The sequence below is a fragment of the Armigeres subalbatus genome, chromosome 3 (genome assembly GCF_024139115.2).
Source record: "Armigeres subalbatus isolate Guangzhou_Male chromosome 3, GZ_Asu_2, whole genome shotgun sequence".
NCBI lineage: Eukaryota > Metazoa > Arthropoda > Insecta > Diptera > Culicidae > Armigeres > Armigeres subalbatus.
This window is the reverse complement of record NC_085141.1, coordinates 302,712,515-302,738,881: the sequence shown is the minus strand read 5'-3', so window position 1 is coordinate 302,738,881 and position 26,367 is coordinate 302,712,515. Positions and strand designations below refer to the sequence as shown.

At 44.0% G+C, this 26,367-nt stretch overlaps 1 protein-coding gene across 2 annotated transcripts in view; it reads right to left on the bottom strand.

Moving 5' to 3' along the window:
- Positions 1-14,227: 14,227 nt before the first annotated feature.
- LOC134225026 (uncharacterized) overlaps positions 14,228-26,367 on the bottom strand; it is a 304,150-nt gene continuing 292,010 nt past the window's right edge. For both annotated transcript variants that reach the window (XM_062704768.1, XM_062704767.1), the window contains one exon: positions 14,228-14,792. In XM_062704768.1, coding sequence (XP_062560752.1) covers positions 14,583-14,792 — 210 coding nt within the window. In that variant the 3' untranslated portion in view covers positions 14,228-14,582. The remainder of the gene's footprint in view (positions 14,793-26,367) is intronic.

The following is a 26,367-nucleotide window of genomic DNA, read 5'->3' as shown; positions in this document are numbered from 1 at the left end:
AGCTAGCGTTATTAAATGCATTCTTTACATCTAGTGTAATCAATGCACAGTACCTAATACCTCTCCTATTCAAACCACGCGCTATTTTAGCCGTTTCCGTTACCGACCGAATTGCTTCGATGGTAGAACGGCCTTTACGGAACCCATACTGGTTGCTTGATAAGCCACCAGCACACTCCGTATAGTCCGTCAATCTATTCAGGATCACCCTCTCTAACAACTTACCAGTTGTGTCCAGTAAGCAAATTGGTCTGTATGCCGAAGGCTCTCCCGGAGATTTCCCAGACTTAGGCAAAAGAACCAACTTTTGCCGTTTTCAACGATCTGGGAAGTTTCCTTCGTCTATGAAACGTTGGATGCAGCTCCTGAACATATCTGGAGCGGCAATAATCGCGTGCTTAAGGACCAGGTTGGGAATACAATTTGGACCTAGTGCCTTATTTGGCTTAAGTTTTCTTGCAACGGCGATAAGCTCATCGTTAGTCACTAGCGGTACCACGTTCACTGCCTTGTACGGTGTGGTGGGCCAGTCCGATGAGTCATGCTTCGGGAACAAACCTTCAACGATCCTGGCTAACATCTCCGGGGATTTCTCAGGGGGTGTGTTATTGGTCCTAGATATCACTATCCTGTATGCATCCCCACATGGAGTATTATTGGCAATCCTACACAGCTCTTTAAAGCAGGCTCTCTTACTATATTCGATTTCGTAGTTCAGAGCTCTGCTATTTCTAGCCTGTCCGATTCGGTTCTAGCACGTAGCAACCTTCTTTTAGCTCTAAGACAGATTCTGCGAAGATCAGCTATCGTGCTCGTCCACCAGAGTACCGGTTTGCGGTTGCCGGTTGGCAAAGTACTCCTGGGCATAGCCACGTCACATGCTCGTGTTAGGACATCGGATAACTCATCACCACTAAGTCCTAGAGCCCGATTTTCCCACCGTAGTGATTCTTCCAGCAGTTCTGAGTCGAACTGCGAAGTACGCCATCCTAGGTCAGCTTTGCTGACCCACCTTGTGGTTCTGTTTGGGGTATAGCTGACCATAAATCGTATTTCCTGATGGTCACTAGCAGTATACGCTTCGTGAACCCTCCATTCAGGCTCCACCGTCCATCTCGCGCTGCAGAAGGCCACATCGATGCATGACTCGCCATTCGGTCCTCTGAATGTTGACGCTTGGCCCTCGTTCAGCAGGACTTCGTTCAATACCGCTAGAGACTCTAGCAGAACATGTCCTCTAGCGTTAGAGAACCGAGAGGCCCAATCCCAAACAACTAATGGTTTAAGACCAATTAGTCTCGCCACAAGATTATCTAACACCCTAGTATACTGTTTGTTGTTTGTGCCAGGACCACAGATCAAACACATCGGTGCGGCCTGGTAGGTGTGAGCCTTGTGATCTCCAGCTTTACACCTCCGGCAAAGCTGACTCCGATCAATAGTGCAATAGTATGACTTATGGCCGTAATCGAAGCACTTGAAGCAGGCGTGAGGTTGTTGGTTTGTGCTCACCGAGCATACCGACCAACCCACCTTTAGCTTAGCTTTATCCAGTAACTTCTTGGCGTCAGTCACGAGTACCTGGAATGAGGCAACCTGCACACTTAATTTTTTTACCGGGATCTCAGCAAAATGTTGAACTTTTACCGAGAATCGCACAGCCGTGCCCCAGCAAACATGTTTTTTGCCGAGATTTCTATCAAAATTGCTGATAATCAGCAAATAATTTGCCGAAAACCAGCTAACAAACGCTATTTTTGCCGGAATATCAGTTATTTATGTTGGCTAGTCGGTTCCTACCTTCCTTCGATAAGTGGCGTTTTGTCCTACCGACTCCAACTTTGGTGGTAATCCGTTTGCTATGTTGTTGCGGGGTTGGTGACGTGCGGGGCGAGCACGTATCCAATCTTTGTGCTGAAGTCACCCTGGTTGCTGGATTTCTTCTTGGGATGGGACTTGGGTAGGCCAGGGTTCCCTTGGGGTTTCTTCACTCTTAACACAACACAGCACGCACGGTATACATAAGCACAGTTTAGAAAAGACTACATTTATTTTGATAAGAAAATTATTTTGAGCTTTTTAGTGGAATGTTTTCACCTGTCATAAGACGAGTTTAAACAATCCCATTGAATTCCACCACTTAATTGTATCTTGACAGATACGTATTTCGACCTCAACAGTAAGGCCGTCTTCAGTGTCTCGTACTTGACTCGACTTCAAGTCGAGTCAAGTACGAGACACTGAAGACGGCCTTACTGTTGAGGTCGAAATACGTATCTGTCAAGATACAATTAAGTGGTGGAATTCAATGGGATTGTTTAAACTCGTCTTATGACAGGTACATTTATTTATTACTGAACACAAGGCTTCAAAAAACTACATTTATTTCTATTAACTAATCGAACACTAAAAAACGGACTCGGTAATTTATTCCCGTCGGCGGCTCGAATGGAACTGAGCATCCTAATAAAGTCATCTTCATATAGGGATGAGTAGAGAATCTTGTAGGCTCTCGGCTGATCATCGGAAACTGGGACTTCTGCAGTCGAAGAGAATTGAGCAACTCCATACTCTCGGTTGATCGAAGGGGAAGCAGTATAAGCGAACGATCTCGGCCATCAGTGACCCATACCTATACCGCAGTTGTTTTCGTCGATGTTTGGTCTGCGGGATGAGATGAAGATGTTCGACGTTCACCGCGAAAGATTCGTCCTCATCGCCTGCTTCATCGGATGGTTTGTTGTGCTCATGATTTTCGTCTCGTTTTCGATAGCGACTACAGTTTAGATACAATCTGGGCAGGCATCATCATCGTACAATTTATTTTACTGGCGCACGGCTGTGCGGATTTTTGCCGAGCTTCCGAAATAAAAACTGAGTGTGTGGGTTCCAGCGTAACCTTTCCGCAACCGAATCGCGGTATCTTGGACTTTAACGCCACACTGATCTCTCAGTGTAGCTACCAGCTTACCGGCTTCGGTAATTTCGTCTAGGCCTTGGCATTGGATTACCTGTACTATGCATAGGAGTCTCACCTGAACCGCATCACCCAGCACCTCTTCTGCCAACTTTTTATAAACGGAACTTTTTCTTGACGATAATTGCTTCGCCTCTGTCCTTCCTGCCATGACCATTGGAAGGTGTGCCCTTTCCTCTACGGCCAATGGCGCCTTCGCCTCCTCTACCGCTTTTCGCTCCTTCTTCGCCTTTTTGGGATTCACAACCGCCCTCCAGGGCAGGCCTTCCTCCCGGCGAACTTCGGTAGTCCTCGTAGAAGGAGAAACTGGTTTCCGTCGTTCCTTAGGGTCGGCAACCTGCTCAACTTTCTCCCGACGGACCTTAGTAGCCTTTTTCTCGTGCAATACCGGCTTGGCGCTAGCTCCCTTCAGGTCGGTTGCCATATAGAGAATAAAGAAAGTTCCTGTAAAAACGGAAACATTTCAAATGTTGACACACCTACTAGCAAGATAAATCAGCTTTGAATTATTTTACATTGGTGGCCAAGAAAATTATCAAGCTCATTTAGTGTACTGTCTTCATCTGTCATAAGACGAGCTCAGTATTATTTCATTTAATTCCACCACGTTGAAATGTCGAGTCAAGTACGAGACACTGAAGATGGTCTTACAGTTGTAAATACGATATAATCTATACAAACCTGTATAGATTATAACGTGTTGTAATTAAATAGAATAATACTAAACTCGTCTTATGAGAGCTGATTTGTGGCTAGTTTTATTTTTCTTGTAACGGTGTGCAGAAAAACTTGTCCATTGTGTATTTTTTCCTTTTATTGGTAAACAGATTCTTATTCGCTCATGCAATTTAAAATGTATTTTTTAAGGAATTTCATACGCTCATGCATAACGACATTACTTCTATTTGTCGAGCTTAGCCTATAGGTATATAATACTATGGGACTCTGGGTCTTCTTCGAGCCATGTGTTCTATTCTCAGACTAATCTGATGAATGCTTAAAAATAAGGACAGATAGGAAGAATACATGCTTCATATCCTACCTTACCGTCAGCCGGGGGAATTCTTCGAAAGAAAGGATCATATCTCCCCATTTATTTTAACCGAGCAAATGACTGAATTGAAAGAAGGAGACATGTCCTCTCTTGCCTTCTGCGGGGCAAATGTATTCTTTGAAAGTAGGAATATCCTCCCTTTTCTTCTGCTGGTCAAATGCATCCATCGTAAGAAAGAATCACATATCCTCTTGTCTTAAACCGAGGAAGTACCTGAATTTAATGAAGGAATTATATCGTCTCTTGTCTGTTGCCGAGCAAATGCATTCCTTGAAAGAAAAAATCATATCTTCCCTTGCCTTAAACCAAGAAAATGCATCAATTGAAAGAAAGAATCAAAGTGATGAACTTTAACGCTAGTTAAAACAATACTTTAATAAGGCCGATACAAATATTTAATTTATTTTATGTCACTCCCCCCCCCCCCCTTCAACTTTCCCAAAATATTGAGGGAGTGAAAAAAAATATTTTTATTTTTTTTTTAAGTTTTGAACTTTATGCATCACTGTTTTGATCTTGATACGAAATATATCATTCATAGGCTATAAATGTGTCCCAAGAGTATTTTAAATGAAAATACGAGCATATATCTCTATCGGCATAAATGTTCTATATCCTATCCTAACAGATTCCGTATAAGCCTCCTTGCAATATATGGCGGACCCATTTCCATCGACGTTTTACGAACATCTATTGTTATCGGTATTTGATGGCTTTTATGTTTGCTCGGCACTGTAAGGCCGTTCGAATTATACATTTTAGACATCATCTGTGTTATCTTTGCTTAAACACAACACGCTTCACGATAGAGTAGTACATACATTCGAATTTTGGTGCGTGGAACAAACCAAATAATTCGAAAATTCGCGAAGGTAGCCCCCCTTTCTGAGTCATGGTCCCATGTCAATCCCAATTTCGTCATCTGATGATATCAGACTGTCAAGATATTGAAGTCCTCCGATCGTCCGGCTACTGCAAAGTTTGAGGGGCTTTTCCCGTTGACACTCAACCACCTGGTTCTGCGGGCGTTGATGGTGGACCCACCGCAAAAAAAGCATACGTTTGGTCGTTAAGCACACACAAAAAAGCATCGCAGAACTAATATAGCGTTTCGTGTTCATTAGCGAAATCAGAGTCGTCTAGATGTTCCACAACAATAAACTGCCAAAGCAGCTCAAGGTATGGTACACGGTCAATCGCACCCACCAAGATCCAAGATCGCACCCACCAAGATGAAATGCATCCTTGCCTCACATTAGCGACTACCCGAATGAAGTCAGCCAAAGCACTGACCCTGTTTGAAAATTCCTTGCATCCCTGGCCGCCAAACAGATTTTTGTGATTCAGACAGACAAAACAGACAGCATAGGGTCACCTCCGCCGACTGCCGATCGACCTTGGGGCCCCTTTAGATTTCCTGCTTCGTATGGCTACTTTTTGAAGAATGCTGGCTAAGACTTGAAGAAGCTGTTCGAAGTGATCGAACCAACATTTCAGCTTTCCAAGTCAGTGAGTTATTGAGGCGATAATCTTCGTTTGTTGCAGCCATCTTTTCTTCATCGGCCAGGATGTCCACCCACGCCAGCCTGTCCTGTATGCAGCAACGCTCGACTCCCACTTACAGAGATACATTCTGTAGACGGGACTCGTACTTCACTCCTCTGATTCTTCCCATTCCTCAGCCTTTGATTCTATACGCTTCTCAATCTTCAGTCGGGTTACATCTGTAATCCATTCTATTCGCTGAGTGCGCAGCTCATCGAAGAGTTCCAATAATGCCACTTTCCAGAGCATCCACTACCTGAATTCCATATTCTTCAAAGAACGATCTCTTCACAGCTGGATCTTCTAGTCGGTCTATGAATTCTGGAAATGCGTGGTCGGATCTTGCAAATTAAAAGATGATAGTCAAACGCGATGTCATCGCTGCGTTCATTACGGACTCAAGAAGGCACCGTCTCCATTTTCAGGTGATCCATTTCCAGAGGAGCTAAATACTAGTCCTGACAACTAAAAGCGGCTCTAGAGAAGTAAGTCAAACGCTGTTGGCTGCAGACGGGAGAAGCGGGCGCGGGAGGACTCCCCGGTCAACGATGATAAGAAAGCCGCAATAACCGGCGATAATCGCCAACTCTACGATATTTCACGACGCCTGATTAAAGCAAGGACAAATCCGTGGGTGCCAGAGAAAGACGCGACATGTCAGTCACTCACCGATCCAACTGATCAGCTGAAACGTTGTTGGTTCGACCACTTAGAACAACTTCTTCGAGTTTTGACGACTTATCCTAATTCAGATATAGGGAAAGGTTAAAAATTCTCGGACGGCAACAGGCAAGATTCTGCCCGGATGATCATGTGAGAACCATACTGTCATGCTTTGCATCATCCTGGAGTCTCTCCATTTGGTACTGATTGACCACGGAAAAGCCTTCGATCGTCTGAATCACGAAAATCTGCGGGGCGTCCCTAGAAGCAAGGGAGGTCTAGACAAAATCCAGAGTCCAGAACAATATAATCGCTAAAGTTAAGCAAGGTTCGATGTATTATATCTCTGTTGCTGTTGCCCGTAGAAATCGACGAAATCATGGGTTGCGCTAGCAGCCCACCACCATAGAGCAATCGTACTAACTCGACCCATATGACGATACTGCAGTACTTACGCAACAGTGGAGTAAACTGAATGATCTGGTTGAACGTTCCCCTTATCAACATCTACAACACCGAATCATTGGATGTGAACAACTCCAAGGCGGCGGTCTAGGCAATGCACCAAACCCCAAATACTCAACCCTAACGTGCAATCTGCGATGTCATACGCCAGTGATACTTGGTGCGTATTCGCAGAGATCACATTGATTTGCAAGTATTCATCAACCTATGTCTACGTTTTACAGCTCGGACCAGGTGGCCTCACTACTGGATTCTGAATGTTGAGTCCTATGGGGTCGTACACATATTACGTAAGCACTTATGGGAGGAGGGGGAGTCTTTCGTTTTCTTAACCTTCTGTCTGTGCTCAAAAAAACTTACGTTGTCTGTGCTCTGGGGTCAAATTGACCCCAAATTGAAATTGCTATAACTTTTTAAATGTTTGGCCAATTTTGGATTTTGGGGGCTGTTTCGAAAGATAATTTAATAATCTTTCAGGTCGTAATCAAAGATTGACTATAGGTGGGCGGGTACATCGCGGGGAGGGGTTTTAGGGAACAAGGGTAAAAAACAGTGATTTTTCATGCTTATTTTACTTATCTCCGAAAATCCTACCCATTTTGAACTGCACCTTTTTTAAAAAGGTTTTGCAGGAAGGCGTATGCTTTGGCATGAGGTGTTGATAAGTTTCGAACTTGGCCACCAGGTGGCAGTTTATTTGAATTCATTATTTTAGACTACTCAAGATATTCCGGTACATAGAATTCTCCTCAGTGTAAATATCCTTACCGCACAAATTTAAAATTTGTTAAAATGGCGTCTTGATTAAAGGTCGTCTAGTGGGAATGGACTGTCTTGTGACGGAAGCAATAATAAGGAATTTTACAAATAGGCGGCAAATTGGCTGATCTTTGGTTACGCATGTAGACCCAAAGGCCTTAATTCTAGGGTTTTCTTGGATGATATAAAACATATTCTGTGAACACATTCTATTATTTGCAGCATCGCTGGAGCAGGTTGAATACAAATAAAACTTTTGATGAACTCTACCACAACATTCATATTTGCCAAAAATGCTACAAACCAAAATACATCAGATCTCACATGGAACAATATACTCAAATATAACAGCTCACTAGCGCCGCATCTTGGAGGAGGGCTCATTATATTGAGCACCGCTTTGTAGTCCTGGACATCCTGAACAATGTTGCCGAATACAGCTTGAGTGTAGGTATGAGGGATCTCAAGCTAAAGCAATATTTCAAACATGCAAGAATATTGCAAGTACACTAGCGCCGCCTATTTGTAAATTTCCTAATTATTTATTCCGTCAAATGACAGTCCATTCCCACCAGACGAACTTTGTTAAAGACATCATCTTTACAAATTTCAAATTTGTGCGATAAGAATATTTACAATGAGGAATATTCCATACATCGGAATTGCTTGAGTAGTCTAAAATATTGAATTCAAATATACCGCCACCTAGCGACCAAGCTCTAAACTAATCAATGCCTCATGTCAAAGCACCCGCTTTCCTGCATAGCCTTTTTGAAAAGGTGCAGTTCAAAATGGGTAGGATTTTCAGATATAAGTAAAATAAGCATGAAAAATCACTGTTTTTGTACCCTTTTTTACGAAAACCCCTCCCCGCGATGTACCCGCCCACCTATAGTCAGTCTTTGGTAACGACCTGAAAGATGATTAAATTATCTTTCGAAACAGCCCCAAAGATCCAAAATTGGCCAAAAATTAAAAAAGTTATAGCAATTTCAATTTGGGGTCAATTTGACCCCAGAGCACAGACAACGTAAGTTTTTTGAAAAAAGTACACTGTAGGGCATATTTTCAAGATTTTTCAAGCGAATTTGCACCTAGGAGACAGATCTCGGCGAGTTTTACCAAACTACCAAAAATTAGGAGAATCGGTCGAAAACTAAAAAAATGGCAGCCACTCAAAGTGGCCTGGGGTCATATTGACCCCAGAGCACAGACAAAAGGTTAAGCACCATATAAATAAAAAAAATATTTGTATGGAAAAAATCCTACAGAGGGGGAGGGGGGGGGGAGGTTGAAAATCTCAGAAAAATTGCTTACGTAATATGTGTACGACCCCTATCGACGATACCATCGACATTCATCAACAAAATGGACGCAGGCCTGCCATACACTACGTAAGAGTGGAGACGAAATCTGCAAGCAAGCGCTGGAATCCGGCAGGACATCGCAGCAGGGGCAGACCTAGGATCTCCTGGCGACGAAACCATAACAGAGAAATAAATGAAGTCGATAGAAATCGCGGGCAGCAGGGACTAATGGCTTGACGATCCTTCCCCAGGCCATCTGCGAGTTGTGGGGCCTGCCTAGGATGTGGTGGGGTTTGACAGTGGGCCCTGTTAAATTCCTATAAAAAGCTGCATGTATCTGCAAGTAGGCCCCCCCAAAGCGACCGTGTGCCGCTCAAAGCGCACAAGCCCAAGTCCTGGTGTTAGGTGGGACGCTAAACAGCCCTGACACGACGGCCCTCCGACGAGACAGGAGGTTTGCGCAGGCCCAATAAGCCGCCTGGAAAACCAATAATTACGAACAATATAAGAGATAATGTGACTCGATATAATCGGCAAAGACCTAGGTGACGAATACAGGATCACGATTGGAAGCTTGGAACATGGAACTGCAAGTCGCTAGGTTTCGCAGGTTGCGACAGGATGATCTACGATGAATTACATCCCCGCAACTTCGACGTCGTGGCGCTGCATGAGATTTGCTGGACAGGACAGAAAGTGTGGAAAAACAGGCATCGAGTAGCTACCTTCTACCAAAGCTGTGGCACCACCAACGAGCTGGGAACCGGCTTCATAGTGCTGGGTAAGATGCGCCAACGCGTGATTGGGTGGCAGTCAATCAACGCAAGGATGTGCAAGCTGATAGCATCATCAACGTGCACTGCCCACACGAAGGGAGATCCGACGACGAGAAAGAAGCGTTCTACGCACAGCTGGAGCAGACATACGATGGATGCCTACTGCGGGACGTCAAAATCGTCATCGGTGACATGAACGCACAGGTAGGAAGGGAGGAAATGTATACACCGGTCATCGGACCGGACAGTCTGCACAACGTATCGAATGACAACGGCCAACGATACATAAGCTTCGCAGCCTCCCGCGGAATGGTAGTCCGAGACACCTTCTTTCCCCGCAAAAATATCCACAAGGCCACATGGAGATCACCTAACTAAGAAACGGAAAACCAAATCGATCACGTTCTAATCGACGGTAAATTCTTCTCCGACATCAAGAACGTCCGCACTTACCGCAGTGCGAATATTGAATCCGACCACTACCTCGTTGCAGTATGCCTGCGCTCAAAACTCTCGACGGTGTACAACACGCGTCGAAGTCGGACGCCGCGGCTTAACATTAGGCGGCTACAAGACGGTAGACTAGCCCAAGAATACGCGCAGCAGCTGGAAGTGGCACTCCCAACGGAAGAGCAACTAGGCGCAGCGTCTCTTGAAGATGGCTGGAGAGATATTCGATCCGCCATTGGAAGCACCGCAACCGCTGCACTAGGCACGGTGCCCCCGGATCAGAGTAACGATCAGTATGACGGCGAATGTAAGCAGTTAGTTGAGGAGAAGAATGCAGCATGGGCGAGATTACTTCAACAACGCACGAGGACGAACGAGGCACGATACAAACGGGTGCGGAACAGACAAAACTCGATTTTCCGTAGGAAAAAGCGCCAGCAGCAAGATCGAGACCGTGAAGAGACGGAGGAACTGTACCGCGCTAATAACGCACGAAAGTTCTATGAGAAGTTGAACCGTTCACGTAAGGGCCACGTACCACAGCCCGATATGTGTAAGGACATAAACGGGAACCTTCTTACAAACGAGCGTGAGGTGATCCAAAGGTGGCGGCAGCACTACGAAGAGCACCTTAATGGCGATGTGGCAGACGAAGATGGCGGTATGGTGATGGACCTGGGGGAACGCGTGCAGGACATAATTCTACCGGCTCCGGATCTCCATGAAATCCAGGAGGAGATTGGCTGGCTAAAGAACAACAAAGCCCCTGGGGTTGACCAACTACCAGGAGAGCTATTTAAACACGGTGGTGAGGCACTGGCTAGAGCGCTGCACTGGGTCATTACCAAGATTTGGGAGGAGGAAGTTTTTCCGCAGGAGTGGGTGGAAGGTGTCGTGTGTCCCATCTACAAAAAGGGCGATAAGCTGTATTGTAGCAACTACCGCGCAATCACATTGCTGAACGCCGCCTACAAGGTACTCTCCTAAATGTCATGCCGTCGACTAGCACCAATTGCAAAAGAGTTCAGGCGGGTTTTATGGGCGAACGTTCCACCACATACCAGGTGTTCGCCATTCGCCAGGTGCTGAAGAAATGCCGCGAATACAACGTGCCCACACATCATCTATTCATCGACTTCAAAGTTGCATAGATACAATCGATCGGGCCAGCTATGGCAGCTAATGCACGAACACGGATTTCCGGATAAACTGTCACGGTTGATCAAAGCGACGATGGATCGGGTGATGTGCGTAGTTCGAGTTTCAGGAGCATTTTCGAGTCCCTTCGAAACCCGCAGAGGGTTACGGAATAGTCTTTCGTGTCTGCTACTCAACATCGCTTTTGAAGGGGTAATACGGAGAGCAGGGATTAACACGAGTGGTACAATTTTCAATAAGTCCGTCCAGCTATTTGGCTTCGCCGACGACATAGATATTATGGCACACAACTTTGAGAAGATGGAGGAAGCCTACATCAGACTGAAGAGGGAAGCCAAGCGGATCGGACTAGTCATCAACACGTCGAAGACGAAGTACATTATAGGAAGAGGTTCAAGAGAAGACAATGTGAGCCACACACCGCGGTTTGGCATCGGTGGTGACGAAATCGAGGTGGTAAAAGAATTTGTGTACTTGGGCTCACTGGTGACTGCCGAAAATGATACCAGCAGAGAAATTCGGAGACGCATAGTGGCTGGAAATCGTACGTACTTTGGACACCGCAAGACGCTCCGATCGAATAGAGTTCGCCGCCGTATCAAACTGACAATCTACAACACGCTCATTAGACCGGTAGTCCTCTACGGACACGAGACCTGGACGATGCTCGTGGAGGACCAACGCGCACTCGGAGTTTTCGAAAGGAAAGTGCTGCGTACCATCTATGGTGGGGTGCAGATGGCAGACAGTACGTGGAGGAGGCGAATGAACCTTGAGTTGCATCAGCTGTTGGGAGAACCATCCATCGTTCACACCGCGAAAATCGGACGACTGCGGTGGGCCGGGCACGTTGCCAGAATGTCGGACAATAACCCGGTGAAAATGGTTCTCGACAACGATCCGACGGGCACAAGAAGGCGAGGTGCGCAGCGGGCAAGGTGGATCGATCAGGTGGAAGACGACTTGCGGACCCTCCGTAGACTGCGTGGTTGGCGACGGGTAGCCATGGACCGAGCTGAATGGAGAAGACTTTTATGTGCAGCACAGGCCACTCCGGCCATAGTCTGATAATAAATAAAAAAAAAAATGATGCACATCTTACCGCACGGCTAAGGAGGGCCCCAATGCCTAATGCAGAATATTATAAACCTTTATTTTTTGCACAAAAAGCTTAGTCACAAGGAGTTGATTGAAAAATGCACCATGCGTCTCCATATGCTTGTATGCTTAAAAGATGAACATGTTAGAAGCATGTTGACATAAGAATTATAGGAAGTGGGAGAACGAAGATCAGTGCGTACGATTCGGTCTGGACTCTGGATCCGAGCGGATCGTGTGGAACTTAGCGAGGGTCGAATTTTCCCTCTTGACCAAGCTCAGGGACGATCTAGTACATTTCTTGTCCGACGAACAGCTGCCAATAAAGGGGATCGTTATGAGCTGTGTAGTGAGCTTCTTCGACTTATTGGGACTACTTTCCGTTTTCGCGTTTTTTTAGAAGTCGCGTTCTTCCACACTGATTGGTCCGATGGTGAGATCAAGACGATCAACTAAAACTTTATAGGCGATGGCTTCAATGCTGGGTTGTCCTCCTTAACTACTTATCAACAAGACCGTCGTTTACTATGCATACGCCCTGGCAAAATGGGTGTAGTCAACAGTCAAACATTTTTTAGAACCCTTGAAAAAGGTAAAATAAATTACCGAAACCGTCGGATGCAGAAGTAAACTTGGTTTCATCAGTACCCGCTACGCTGCGGTGGACGACGGAGGTCCTTCGTAGCTTAGTAGGGAAAGCACCTGTCATGCGAACTGGGGTCGTGGGATCAAACCCCACCGAAGGGGCGGTTACCCTCCAATACCTTTTCCGAACTAAATCTATCACATGTTGTACATATGCATAATCAAGTTTCAGACATAGTAATTAATTTCCACTCCGGGTGGCTTAATACCCGGCATATAGGCAATTAACTTTGAATGTACTGAGAAGTAAACTTGTTTTTGCTGCTTTACAAGACTGCAACGGCCGAAAACGACTTGATTTTCAACAGTCAAAGTTCATGTTTTTCATACAATTATACAACAGTTTTGCAAAATTCTGATTTCAACAACTAGTTTTTGAGAAATGAGCATTTTAAAATGGCGAGTATCTGGAGTCAGGATGATATCTTACCTTAATTCCAATGTGTAATACACTAATTACGAAGAAGGACATCAACATTCTTTTTAATATAATCACACGAATTTATCAAAAATCTGAGCGGAGTCATTTTGTAAAAGTGAACATTTTAAGCGTTGTTCCGAACAATGCGGAAGAAAATCCTTTAATTTGAAATGTGTATATCACCTCATTTACAACGAGCAAGTGGTGAAACATAAAACTTAAATGATTATAGTTCGACTGAGGTGTTTATTGAAATATTTTGGCTTTTTCAGTCTGATATATTCAAACGGGTTTATATTTGCATTACCCGACGTTTCGGCCCGTTTATTGGGTCTTTTTCAAGACAGCAGGCAGACAGCTTTTCCCTTGAAAAAGACCCAATAAACGGGCCGAAACGTCGGGCAATGCAAATATAAACCCGTTTGAATATATCAGACTGAAAAAGCCAAAATATTTCAATAAAACTTAAAACATTCGATCAGCTCTGCCACAAATGCCCGAATGATAAATGAACCAATTTCATTCTCCCGAATAGACCAAACGCCCGAAAAGATTATTTTCTCGGATGGTCCATTTTTGCGAATAAAATATTTAACCCTGAATCAAGTTTTGTTAAGTTGGGTAGTGCGTGGATTGGCACAATGGCATAGTCATATGCTATTTGAAATAAGCGAATTAAAATCTGACAGCTTCACGTTTGGGTGTCGGTTAGAGATTCTTTTTATCACTTTCATTTCGTACTGCGGCCGATGTGTCTCATCGCGGGTTCATTTTTTTCCCGTTGTTATTTGTCGTGACAATGCAATATGGATATCATGTGGCTATTTACAAAACGATTATTACAAAAATATTTCCTCCCGCATCGTCAATTTTGATTTCATTTTTTGTTTGTTTGTAGTTTGGTTTGTGTTTGTCTTTCCTGTTTTATGTTATTTTGATTTTATTCGCGACTTTACCATCAAATATATATAAAAATCGTTTTTTTTTTCGCTACGGTCTACTGTACATTCACGTTTTCATAGCATGTTTGTTTGATTTTCACATTTTGCACACCGTCACTGTTTGCTTTCGAATCGATTTCGGTGCGGAGTACGTTCAGCATCCTGTTCGTTTGTGCATAAATAATTGTGTCATCATTTCACGAGGTTTATACCGCCATCTATTACCGACTGTTTGCATTGTCCTCATCTTTGCCGCTTCCGCCCTTCCGGCACTTAAACCTATACGTATTTGTCGCATATTTGCGTTTCGCCCTCCGTCACTATCATCGATTAAAGAGGAAATCGATATACGTATGTTGGGTTTTGTGGCCACCGCCGCCCGAGTCCGGTTCGTTCGCGGGCCAACACCGTCGGATGACCGCAAAGTGTGTGGTTTGGAATTGATTCGAGTGTTGGTCGCCCCGTTCGAGGGTCCCCGTCAGGCAGTAGCCCATGTTGTAGTCGGCCAGGGTGATGTTGGAGGACAGGTACAGCTGGAATCGATCAGAACGGAATGGAATTCGTTAGAAATACTGTGTGGCGATGATTTGATGCTGTGAAATGTGAAATAGATATTTCAAAACGGGTATTCTGTATTGAAATCAATGGAAATTATTTATCGAGGAACATTTTATGTAATATCTCAATTTCATTGTTTTAAAAACGATCATATTGGTTTTCTTTTTGTCGTAACACAATTTTCTCTTGAGGTAGAATTCTTCGAAATTTGATTACTCTTAAAAACAATAGATTGAAGGCGCTAAACTATTGAAAAATGGAATTTCGCCAAGCACTATTAGAAATCGGTAAACCAACCAATTCCGTACGTGCATCGCAAGCACAGACATCAAAATCGTGCATCTTGCGGGCTGGGCTCTCATCCTCAGTTCAATCAAGACATCAATGAGAGTGGATACGAGGGTCACACAGCAGCTGTCGCAAGATGGCAGTTATGGTGAATGATTAGATAGGCACATTGTAGATTGAAAGTCGATTCTTTTCTGGACAACCATTTTCACTTGAGAAGTTAGAGCCCAGACAAATTTTCTTCAAAGTGCAAATCATGATCACTTGCAGCTATAGAAAATTTTCATCGGTACCCGAGTAGACGAAAATAGCTCAATAATATCAAATGTTGATAAGATAGCAAAATGAGCTATGAACATGATTGATATAAGAGATAAAAGATCAGGCAACAAAATCAATATTTTGCCCTAAAATATCATGAGGATATCAAGATTTGGTTATTTGTAATAAGTGATCGATATCAAGTGCCATTTTTTTGTTCTTATTCAAAGCATATCTTGATATTTAAATGATATTTCGGTGCAAATTTTTGATATTTTGGTCTGTTCTTTTATCTCTTATATCAATCAAGTTCATATCATGTTTTGTTATTCTGTTCATAGCTTCTGCCCGGGTAGCAGCGCAAGCGCTCGTCGGAGAGTTTCATCGGTAAATTATATATAAACAAATATATAATATTATATATAATAAACAAATAAATAAATGATTTCCTGCGTGCGGTTCAAAAACCCTTATCTTCTGTGAGCACGACTGGGGCCGTTTTGGGTGGAGCTACGTACTCGATCTCGTTCACTTGGAGCTTGGCTGTGTACTTGGTGACGGATTTGGTACCCTCTGAAACGGCGTGCGTGGCCAGCTGATCGTTGAGCGTTTGTAGTAGTGTGTCAGCAGACGGGAGGCCTCAGTCGTTTACATATACGCTAATTCTAGCGGACAATGAACTATTCAATTAACATGCTCTTCGGTGTCCTACCGATTACATTCTCCTCGTCGTGGTCGGATGGACCCCTGGATGACCAAGAATCAAAACGAAGGCAGCAAGGGGCACATCCACATCCGAGCCCCTTCCGTCGGATTCGAAATGAAAGCTGGTAAGTCAGGGTCACGTCTGTCGTGGCCGCCAAAAAAATTTTTGTACATGGATTACGGTAAATAGTTCGCATAGCATAGATTGTAAGAAAGGCAATCTATAAATCGCCAATAGTTTAGGATAACATATCCCTTAACATAGACAAGCGGGCGTTTATCAGTTAGCCACGCTCTCCAAGGTCAAGACCATTAAGGTGGGAGAGGGAAAGCAGCAGATATCCATCGCACCAATAAAGTAACGACCGTACACGAAGGCGTCGGGAAATGACGTGCTTCTGGTTGTGTCCGAGCCCACCTTCTTTAAGCTGAGGGTTCACATACTAAATCATTTCGTCCGCGACCAGCTAAATAGTTGGAAGTGTCCGCGTTGGTTAATTAATGTTTCGTTGTTCATAAGTATGTACTTTCTAAGTGACGTTAGCTGTAAATAATTTATCAAATAATTTGTTCGTTTTAGAGAGAATAGAAAGCTAAAGTCGGCTTCATTAAGAAATGCCATCGCCGGCGCCAACAAGCCGGAGCGTCGACCCCATCAGCAGGTCTTCGACTGGTTGTCTTGTCCTAGCACATGCACAGCCAGAATTGAAAAGCATCCTGGAAATGTCGGTTGTATCCCCGAGCATTTTCTTGTCTGCATTAATATTTGCAGCATATCATAAATATGACACAAGTATTAAAACGGCCAGGCCCACCGTGCAGGCTTGAATTTGGGAGAAAATCCAGAACTCCCCGGCAATCAGATTATTTAGTAATAAATAACATGATCGACGAAGAGTTTTGAATCTACGAAAGGAAGAAACGGGGACAGCCGTACCAACCGTTTCACATTCAGGGGGAAAGATCATTGACGTATCGTTGGGAGTGACTTTGCTAAGAAGATTAATGTACACTCCTTGGGTCCTCGACGTCTTGGGATGGGACACAGTTTTTAGTCTGGTGCCCTGGCTTATACACTGATGGACAAAAGTATTCGCATAAATTCTATCAGCAGGTCATCGACTGGTTAAGTAAAAACCACAACAAACTGGTAAGTCACCAAAACTATTTTGATCAGAGTGCGGTGTCCGAGGAGGGCGCTGTGGAGGAAACGTTTTATGTGCCAGTCGTAGACTGATGACCCAAATGTGCTGCTGAAGCCAAAACAGTTTCCGCGAGTCGCAATCCACCGACGTCCGCTTGAGTATATGTATGTTCCCGTGTTAGCAATAGGTCAATAAATATGTCATGTGTTAGTTAGAATAAAATGTTTCTATATGTCTCCCTAGCCATATAATTTTTTAACGTCACAGCGCGGAATTGTTTGTTAGTTTTCGAGTTCCGTCCTCTTTAACTCATTGATGGTTGTTGGTGAGAGGAGAGAGTGTGCCGATGATGAGAGCGGCACTCAAGCCTAGAGAGTATCAGGTTCTGGTCGTTCTGGTGGGCTTTCACCGTCTCTTTGAGTGTATGATGTGGCTGTAAGGTATGGATATGTAAGGTATGGATAGGGTGGACCCAATTTGGTACTTATCGTTGTCTCTGGCTGGACCAAACCATAATTCCTTATCGGGAAAATTTAAATGGACTCGCCTTGAAAGTGTCTCATCCGGGCAAATTAAATTGGGCCGTGGTCTCCTCAATGGAGTGGCGCTTAAGTCACGTGCTTTTCGATACGGATAGCTCCGTGCCGACTACAACCGTCCATCAAACTCGGCCACGAAACCCATCCCGAACCCATGCTTTCCAATGTATCATTTTCACTGCCGAAGCTGCAGCCATCTTCGTTGTGGCAACACTCCTGGCAAACAAGCCCACCGCCGCGGTCACAACGGACTCAGCCAGCGTCGTCACTGCTCTACAAAGCGAGACTCCCAAATACTCCTAGATCCAGGTAATTCTTTCCGGCATGTTACCGAGCAGCTGTTTTGCCTGGATCCGTGGTCATTATTGCATCAGGGAGGACAAAGCTGTCGTAGCTTTCGCCAGTGTTGGACAATAGGGCCAACGTCACTCACACCCCGCGTCGCTGACCGAGGTCTTCCTCAGAATAATTAAGGACTCTACCAGTCCTTGGCGCGATCTCATCTTCTAAAAGGATCAAACCATAATATTCAGGGGCAGCAAAATAAAATTTCTATGAAGAATTAGAAATTTTCCATAAAAAATTGGAAATTGCCAATATGAGCAATAAATATTTAAAGGAGGTTCTAGTATGGATTAGAGAACAAACAATACGTGAACAAAATCCAATATAGCGAACAAACTAACGAGCTATGAATAAAACATCTGGTTTGCTTGAAGGCTTGTCATGGAATGAGAGTTCGATTTGACATAACGTCAATAACGTCTCTGTTTCTCCGATATAGACATAGACATAGATTATGAAAACGTCCGACCTCTACTATTGCTTAGGTGAAAATATCAGCAAGTTGGAACTCCGTCCCGATTGGCTTCACCTTGAAATTTCCTGCAGCTACATGGTCCCGTATGAGGTGGTGCTTTAAGCTTTGCTCGTTTACTTTCCAGGTTTTTGGCCACCCAGCCAACACAAAACCGCACATGCTAGCGAATACGTGTACAAGGTGGAGGCGATATAGGCGCATTCCACCATTTTAATGCGTGCAAAATGCACGTATACGGCCTCCACTTTGTACACTTATTCGCTATGATACACGATCTTGTGGCACGGCAAATGCTGGGTAAAGCGTACCATTGGTACTTCGCGTACCTGAAGGAATAAAATAGACCCCATCTCGCGGTCCTTAGCCTTTTACCCAGCAACTCCTATCCCTACCTCCCCGCAGTGCTGGCCGGGATACGAGCAACCTTAGGAAAGATCGGGTAACCAACCCCGGTGGGAACTATGGTTGTATGCTGACAGGGAAGGGGGGGGGGGGTTGCTCCTCTCCGGAGGTGCAAATCTTATTGAGCGTCTTTTCTCCATGTCAGGATCGGCTCACAACAGCGTCTGTTCTCCATGTTAGGGGCGGCTGATCATCGTCCGAGTGCCAGCGAGGGACTCTAAGTGAAACTGTGCATCATGGTCCACCGGAAATTTAGGGGGTTTGGTGTCAGCCCTTACATGGCAGAAAAAAACTCACGCAACGAACAATCAACAAGAAAGTACGAACCGGAACCATCGGCGAAGACCACCGAAAAGGGACTAGCGATTGGAAACTGGAATCTCTCAACTTCATCGGGAGCACACGCATACTCGCCGATGTGCTCAAGGACCGTGGATTCGGCATCGTAGCGCTGCAGTTAATAACTGTGGAAGTGCTTAATGAACAGTAAGCTGCGAGGCGGCTCTGTCCCAGTGTGGGGATGTAATGCCAATAAGAAGAAGAAGAAGCGCTGCAGGAGGTTTGTTGGAAGGGATCAATGGTGCGAACGTTTAGAGGTAATCATACCATCTACCAGAGCTGCGGCAACACACACGAGCTGGGAACAGCTTTCATAGTGATGGGCGATATGCAAAGGCGCATGATCGGGTGGTGGCCGATCAATGAAAGAATGTGCAGGTTGAGGATCAAAGGCCGGTTCTTCAACTTCAGCATAATCAACGTCCATAGCCCACACTCCGGAAGCACTGATGATGATAAGGACGCATTCTACGCGCAGATGGAACGTGAGTGCGACAGCTGGCCAAGCCACGACGTCAAAATCATCATAGGATATTTGAACGCTCAGGTTGGCCAAGAGGAGGAGTTTAGACCGACTATTGGGAAGTTCAGCGCACACCGACTGACGAACGAAAACGGCCTACGACTAATTGATTTCGCTGCCTCCAAGAATATGGCCATTCGCAGCACCTACTTCCAACACAGCCTCCCGTATCGGTACTCCTGGAGATCACCACTGCAGACAGAATCACAAATCGACCACGTTCTGATTGATGGACGGCACTTCTCCGACATTATCGACGTCAGGACATATCGTGGCGCTAACATCGACTCTGACCACTATCTGGTGATGGTTAAACTGCGCCAAAAACTATCCGTCATCAACAATGTCTAGACTTCCGTATCGGTACACCTGGAGATCACCACTGCAGACAGAATCACAAATCGACCACGTTCTGATTGATGGACGGCACTTCTCCGACATCATCGACGTCAGCACATATCGTGGCGCTAACATCGACTCTAACCACTATCTGGTGATGGTTAAACTGCGCCCAAAACTATCCGTGATCAACAATGTTCGGTACCGACGACCGCCGCGGTACGACCTAGAGCGACTGAAGCAACCAGATGTCGCCACTGCATACGCGCAGCATCTCGAGGCAGCGTTGCCGGAAGAGGGTAAGCTCGATGGGGCCCCTCTTGAGGACTGCTGGAATACAGTCAAATCAGCCATTCACGACGCAGCGGAGAACAACGTCGGGTATATGGGTCGAAGTCGACGGAACGATTGGTTCGACGAAGAGTGCAGACAGATTCTGGAGGAGAAGGACGCAGTGCGGGCGGTCGCGTTGCAGCAAGGTACCCGGCAGAACGTGGAACGTTATAGACGGAAGCGGAGACAGCAGACCCGCCTTTTTCAGAAGAAGAAACGCCGCCTGTAAGAAGCGGAGTGCGAGGAGATGGAACAGCTGTGCCGTTCTCAAGATACACGCAAGTTCTATCAGAAACTCAACGCATCCCGCAAAGGCTTCGTGCCGCGAGCCGAAATGTGCCGGGATAAGGATGGGAGCATCTTGACGGACGAACGTGTGGTGATCGAAAGGTGGAAGCAGTGCTACGAGGAACATCTGAATGGCGCTGAGAGTACAGGCAGTGAAAGTCAAGGCAGCGGAGGAGATGACGACGTCAGTTCAGCGGATTATGGAAGCCAACCAGTCCCCACCTTGAGGGAAGTCAGAATCTAGGAAACCGAAAAGCTACCGGAGGAGTGGAAGGAAGGGGTTATATGCCCCATCTACAAGAAGGGCGACAAACTGGAGTGTGAGAACTTTCGAGCGATCACCATCTTTAATGCCGCCTACAAAGTGATATCCCAGATCATCTTCCGTCGTCTGTCACCATTAGTGAACGAGTTCGTGGGAAGTTATCAAGCCGGCTTCGTTGACGGCCGCTCGACAATGGACCAGATCTTTACTGTACGGCAAATCCTTCAAAAATGCCGTGAATACCAGGTCCCAACGCACCATCTGTTCGTTGATTTCAAGGCGGCATACGACAGTATAGACCGCTTAGAGGTATGGAAAATTATGGACGAGAACAGCTTCCCTGGGAAGCTTACCAGACTGATCAAAGCAACGGTGGATGGTGTGCAAAACTGTGTGAAGATTTCGGGCGAACACTCCAGTTCGTTCGAATCACGCCGGGGACTAAGACAAGGTGATGGACTTTCGTGTCTGTTGTCCAACATTGCGCTAGAAGGTGTCATGTGGAGAGCCGGGTGTAACAGCCGGGGTAAGATTTTTAACAGATCCAGTCAATTTATTTGTTTCGCAGATGACATGGAAATTGTCGGCCGAACATTTGCAAAGGTGGCAGAACTGAACACCCTCCTAAAACGTGAAGCAACAAAAGTTGGACTGGTGGTGAATGCGTCAAAGACAAAGTACATGCTTTTGGGCGGAACAGACAGGGCCCGCCTGGGAAGCAGTGTTACGATAGACGGGGATAACTTTGAGGTGGTCGAGGAATTCGTCTACCTCGGATCCTTGCTAACGGCTGATAACAATGACAGTCGTGAAATACGAAGGCGCATCATCTGTGGAAGTCGGGCCGACTACGGGCTCCAGAAGAAACTGCGGTCAAAAAAGATCCGCCACCGCACCAAATGTGTAATGTACAAGACGCTAATAAGACCGGTTGTCCTCTACGGACATGAAACATGGGCAATGCTTGAGGAGGACTTGCAAGCACTCGGAGTATTCGAGAGACGGGTGCTTAGGACCATCTTTGGCGGTGTGCAATAAGACGGTGTTTGGCGGCGAAGAATGAACCATGAGCTCGCTCAGCTCTACGGCGAACCCAGTATCCAGAAGGTAGCTAAAGCCGGAAGGGTACGATGGGCAGGGCATGTTGCAAGAATGCTGGACAGTAACCCTGCAACGATCCGGCAGGTACGAGACGACGTGCAGCACAGCGAGCGAGATGGACAGACGAGGTGCAGAACGACTTGGCGAGCGTGGGGCGTATTCGAGGATGGAGAGATGCGGCCTCGAACCGTGTATTATGGCGTCAAATTGTTGATTCAGTGTTATCTGTTTAGATGTAGACTAAATAAATGAGCTGTAGGAAACCAGATCATTATTTCATTGACGAGCATATAACCTAAGGGAGGTTCTAGTATAGATTGACAAAGAATGGGACAGACGATCTACAACTATGAATAAAGCTATGAATAAAACATCTGGTTTGCTTGAAGGCTTGTCATGGAATGAGAGTTCGATTTGACATGATCAATAACGTCTCTGTTTCACCGATTCCTTCGATTGATTCATTTTTCAAATCTTTATTAAGAAGACTTTCAGCCCTAGGTTGGCTCGCCTCCGGGTGGATTGATACATTTTTTCAATATTAAATAATAAATTTCAATATTAAATAACAAATGTTGCTAAATTTCCATAAACATTTTCACGAAACAAAAATAAATTACACAGATAAAAATATGTTGTGATTTTAAATGTATTTTCATGCACATATTTGGAGCATGCAAATAAACATAACATTCAATCGATCTTACTGTTCTTTTAAATCGAAATAAATTTAACCCGTGCTCGGTTGTAAAATTCAATTAAATTTAATTGAACATCGAGTGTTTATACGTTTGTTGGGACTTGCTGATATTTTACACGTCGTTGAATTTTCAAAACTTTTTGCTGTGTAGCGCTTATAAAAGCAAAAATTGCAAATATAAAAGAAGAATTTTCCATAAGCAAATCAAAATGCTCTAAAAGTGTTAATTTATTTTTGTTTTGTAGAAAATTCTGAATTGTTTATGGGAATTATTTGTTGCGAAAGTTTGTTCCACGAAGTCTAGTTCCTTTATTCAAGGCGAATCTGGCCTGGACTTACACCACCAATCACACCTTGTGGTCATGTTTAGATGTTCTTTTGCGTTTCGTTTGCGGGTGCATCGTGCTTGACCTTCCTATTTAATGCCAAATTTCTAAACGGGGAAGGGCCTTTTGGCCGAAAACTGTTTGGTCGAACAAACCATTAGACCGGACCACATCTGGTGGAAAGTCATTTGGCCGAACGGATCATACGGCCGAATCTAGGATAGGATGTGACAATTGAATTGCGACTGCCTTGTTTTTTCTCAGTCGATTACTTTTACTTTAGCAGCCAGTGCTTCCGAATATATTTTTTGCAAAATCCGCCGATTAATATACATATGTAAAAAATATGGTTTCTCGTTCATTTCTTCCAAGTTAATGTTAATGAAGTAAACTATTTGACGATGGTCTGCGCACCTTGTAGAATGGTTTTCCCAGCCCTTCCCGTTCTCTTACCTTCCACGATGTTGAACTTAAGAATTACTGAAAAACACCTGAATAAAGATGAAAAAAGTTTTAATTTTATGACATTGCAATAATAAGAAACTTTCCATAACAAGGTACGAAATCCAAAATTCCCATAAACAATGCATCGCCCTCTTTGAGCGTACTTACTGCGGCACACTAGGAGTTAACTTTCTGAAATCAGTATGGCGAAAGGCATCTAGAGTTCGATTTCACAAAATTAAGCACCTTTGTCGAAAAAATATTTGGTAGGCGTAGTAGCGAACACCTGTCTATATAACCGGTACCACGGTGCCCGGTAGACCGTTATTATAAAATAAAAATGTCCATCAAAACCAAGTACAGGGCTCGATTCCTGTGGTAATTCTGCACCTGTGGACCAATTTTTAAAAAAATCCCTAGGAGGAATCTCGAGAAATCTTGATTTGAAGTTTTAAGTTAAGAAATTTCAAAAGAATCCATATAAGAATCCAAAAATATCACCAAAAACCCTGATTAATCCATCTAGATAGATGTCCTTCAATTCGTCTTGAACCTGCCGGTCGGAAGTAACCACCAGCTTCGCAGAGTTGCTGTCCGGCATTCTTGAAATATGCCCTGCCCATCGTACCCTTCCGGCTTTAGCTACCTTCTGGGTACTGGGTTCGCCGTAGAGCTGGGCGAGCTCTTGTTTCATCCTTCGCCACCACACTCTATTCTCTTGCACAACGCCAAAGATGGCCCTAAGTACGCGTTGCCGTTATTAGAACTATAAATATTCACAACTGACTTATCATACCAAACTGACTTAAGTATGTTTTTGTATGGCTAACTTGCTCGAGTTTAGTATAAGTGTTGCTTTCAATATTTAGTAGAATGAAAGGTAAAAATTAATTTTAATTTAGTGTTTATGTTCATAATGGAAAGAAGTAAGACCAGAGTTCGTGTAGAATAATAGTAGTTAGAAGCTGTTATACTCGATCACAGCACTTATTAACCGATCTTTGCTGCCAAAACTCGTCAAAGTTCTAATCAACGGACTAGAAAAAGCATGTTTGATATGTAAGCCAAAACCTATTCCGGTACCTCTACAGAACTCTGAAACATGATAATTCAAGATATGGTACTTTGACGTGAATGGAAGCTGTGGCTTTTTCCAGCTGCTAGCAAAGCCATCAATTGCTTCCTCAAAACCATGCTCGAGTTTCAAAGAGCTGTATCTTGCGTGCATCATTCAGAACCTGCTGATTGAAATATTAATTAGAAATTGTTAATGTTTAAGCAGAGTAATGACGTTATCCGAAAGATCGGGATTCTAGTGAACTCTATGCAATTTGTTGATGCCTCATATGTACTTGGTTCACCCATAAATTTACCCAACATGGCGCTTCTCGAGCAACTTTAAAATCGTATTAACAATTCCGAACTAGATGTGTAGTGACGGAGATAAGCAAAGGTTCATTATGTTTCTTTTTTAAAGCGTTTTTAAAAGTTCAAAAATTGAATATTTCTTCGTCGTAACCGAAAACCCAAAAGAATATGCACAAAGCTTGTAATTTTTTTTCTTTCTCTTGTGCATTTTACCTGATGTTTTTCTTGGTTCTCGAGATCTCATTATATATGCCGACCTCACTCTCGAAAATCGTAGCTTTCCTTACCGCCATTTTTGGAGTCATTACCAGTCCGGTGATCCTTTTGCGGAGAAATCTCAGAATATGATAAAGCTCCGTCAATTCAATTGTTACAGCATCTGACGAAGATCTAACCTGTTATATAATTTGTTTAAAGTAGTGTAGTTGTTTAGCACATTACTTTAAACAAATCTTTAAGCTTTTGGTTTTTGTCATCATTTTTTTCCATACTCCAATCTTTACTTCTGATGCTCGAATACATTTGTGAATACAATAAATAAAATACAAACTTTAATCTGAATGACATTCAACAAAGAATCTGCAGCCTGCACGTGAATTCATGAATGGTTCTGAACGAGAGGTAGCATTCCTGAAGAAAGACGGCTTCAAGCCATACAAAAACATACCTAAGTCAGTTTGGTGAGCTTAATTAGTTGTAAAAATTTATAATTGTAATAAAGGCAACAAATGCAAACTGGTTGAAAACAACTTGGACCACTTTTTGGACGTCTTTGAAGGTATTTTGGGGATATTATTGAATTAGAATATAGATTCTTTTGAAATTTCTTAATTAAAAACTTCAAATCAAGATTTCTCGAGATTCCTCCTAGGGATTTTTTTAAAAATTGGTCCAGAGGTGCAGAATTACCGCAGGAATCGAGCCCTGTACTTGGTTTTGATGGACATTTTTATTTTATAATAACGGTCTACCGGGGCACCGTGGGTACCTAATAGTGTTTCATAAAAAGTTCCTAATTTTGAGAAAACCTGCGTTAGATGTCTTTCGCCATACAAATTTCTGGTGGTTAAGTCATGTTGGCTATTTTGCACATATACTATAGAGCCTGGATGTGATAGCGGCGGGTAGAAAATCAGCCACTGCCAATAATTCATTAAGAATTTTCTACAAAACAAAAATAAATTAGCACTTTTAAAAGCAAAAATTGCAATTATAAAAGAAGAATTCTCCATAAAGAAATCATAATGTTTTATGAAAAATACAACATTTCCATAAATAAATGAATCTTAGTAACAAACAATTCTAGGAACTTTTTTCAAATAGGCGTAACTGTACATGACCTTGATATTTGAAACGTCTCATAC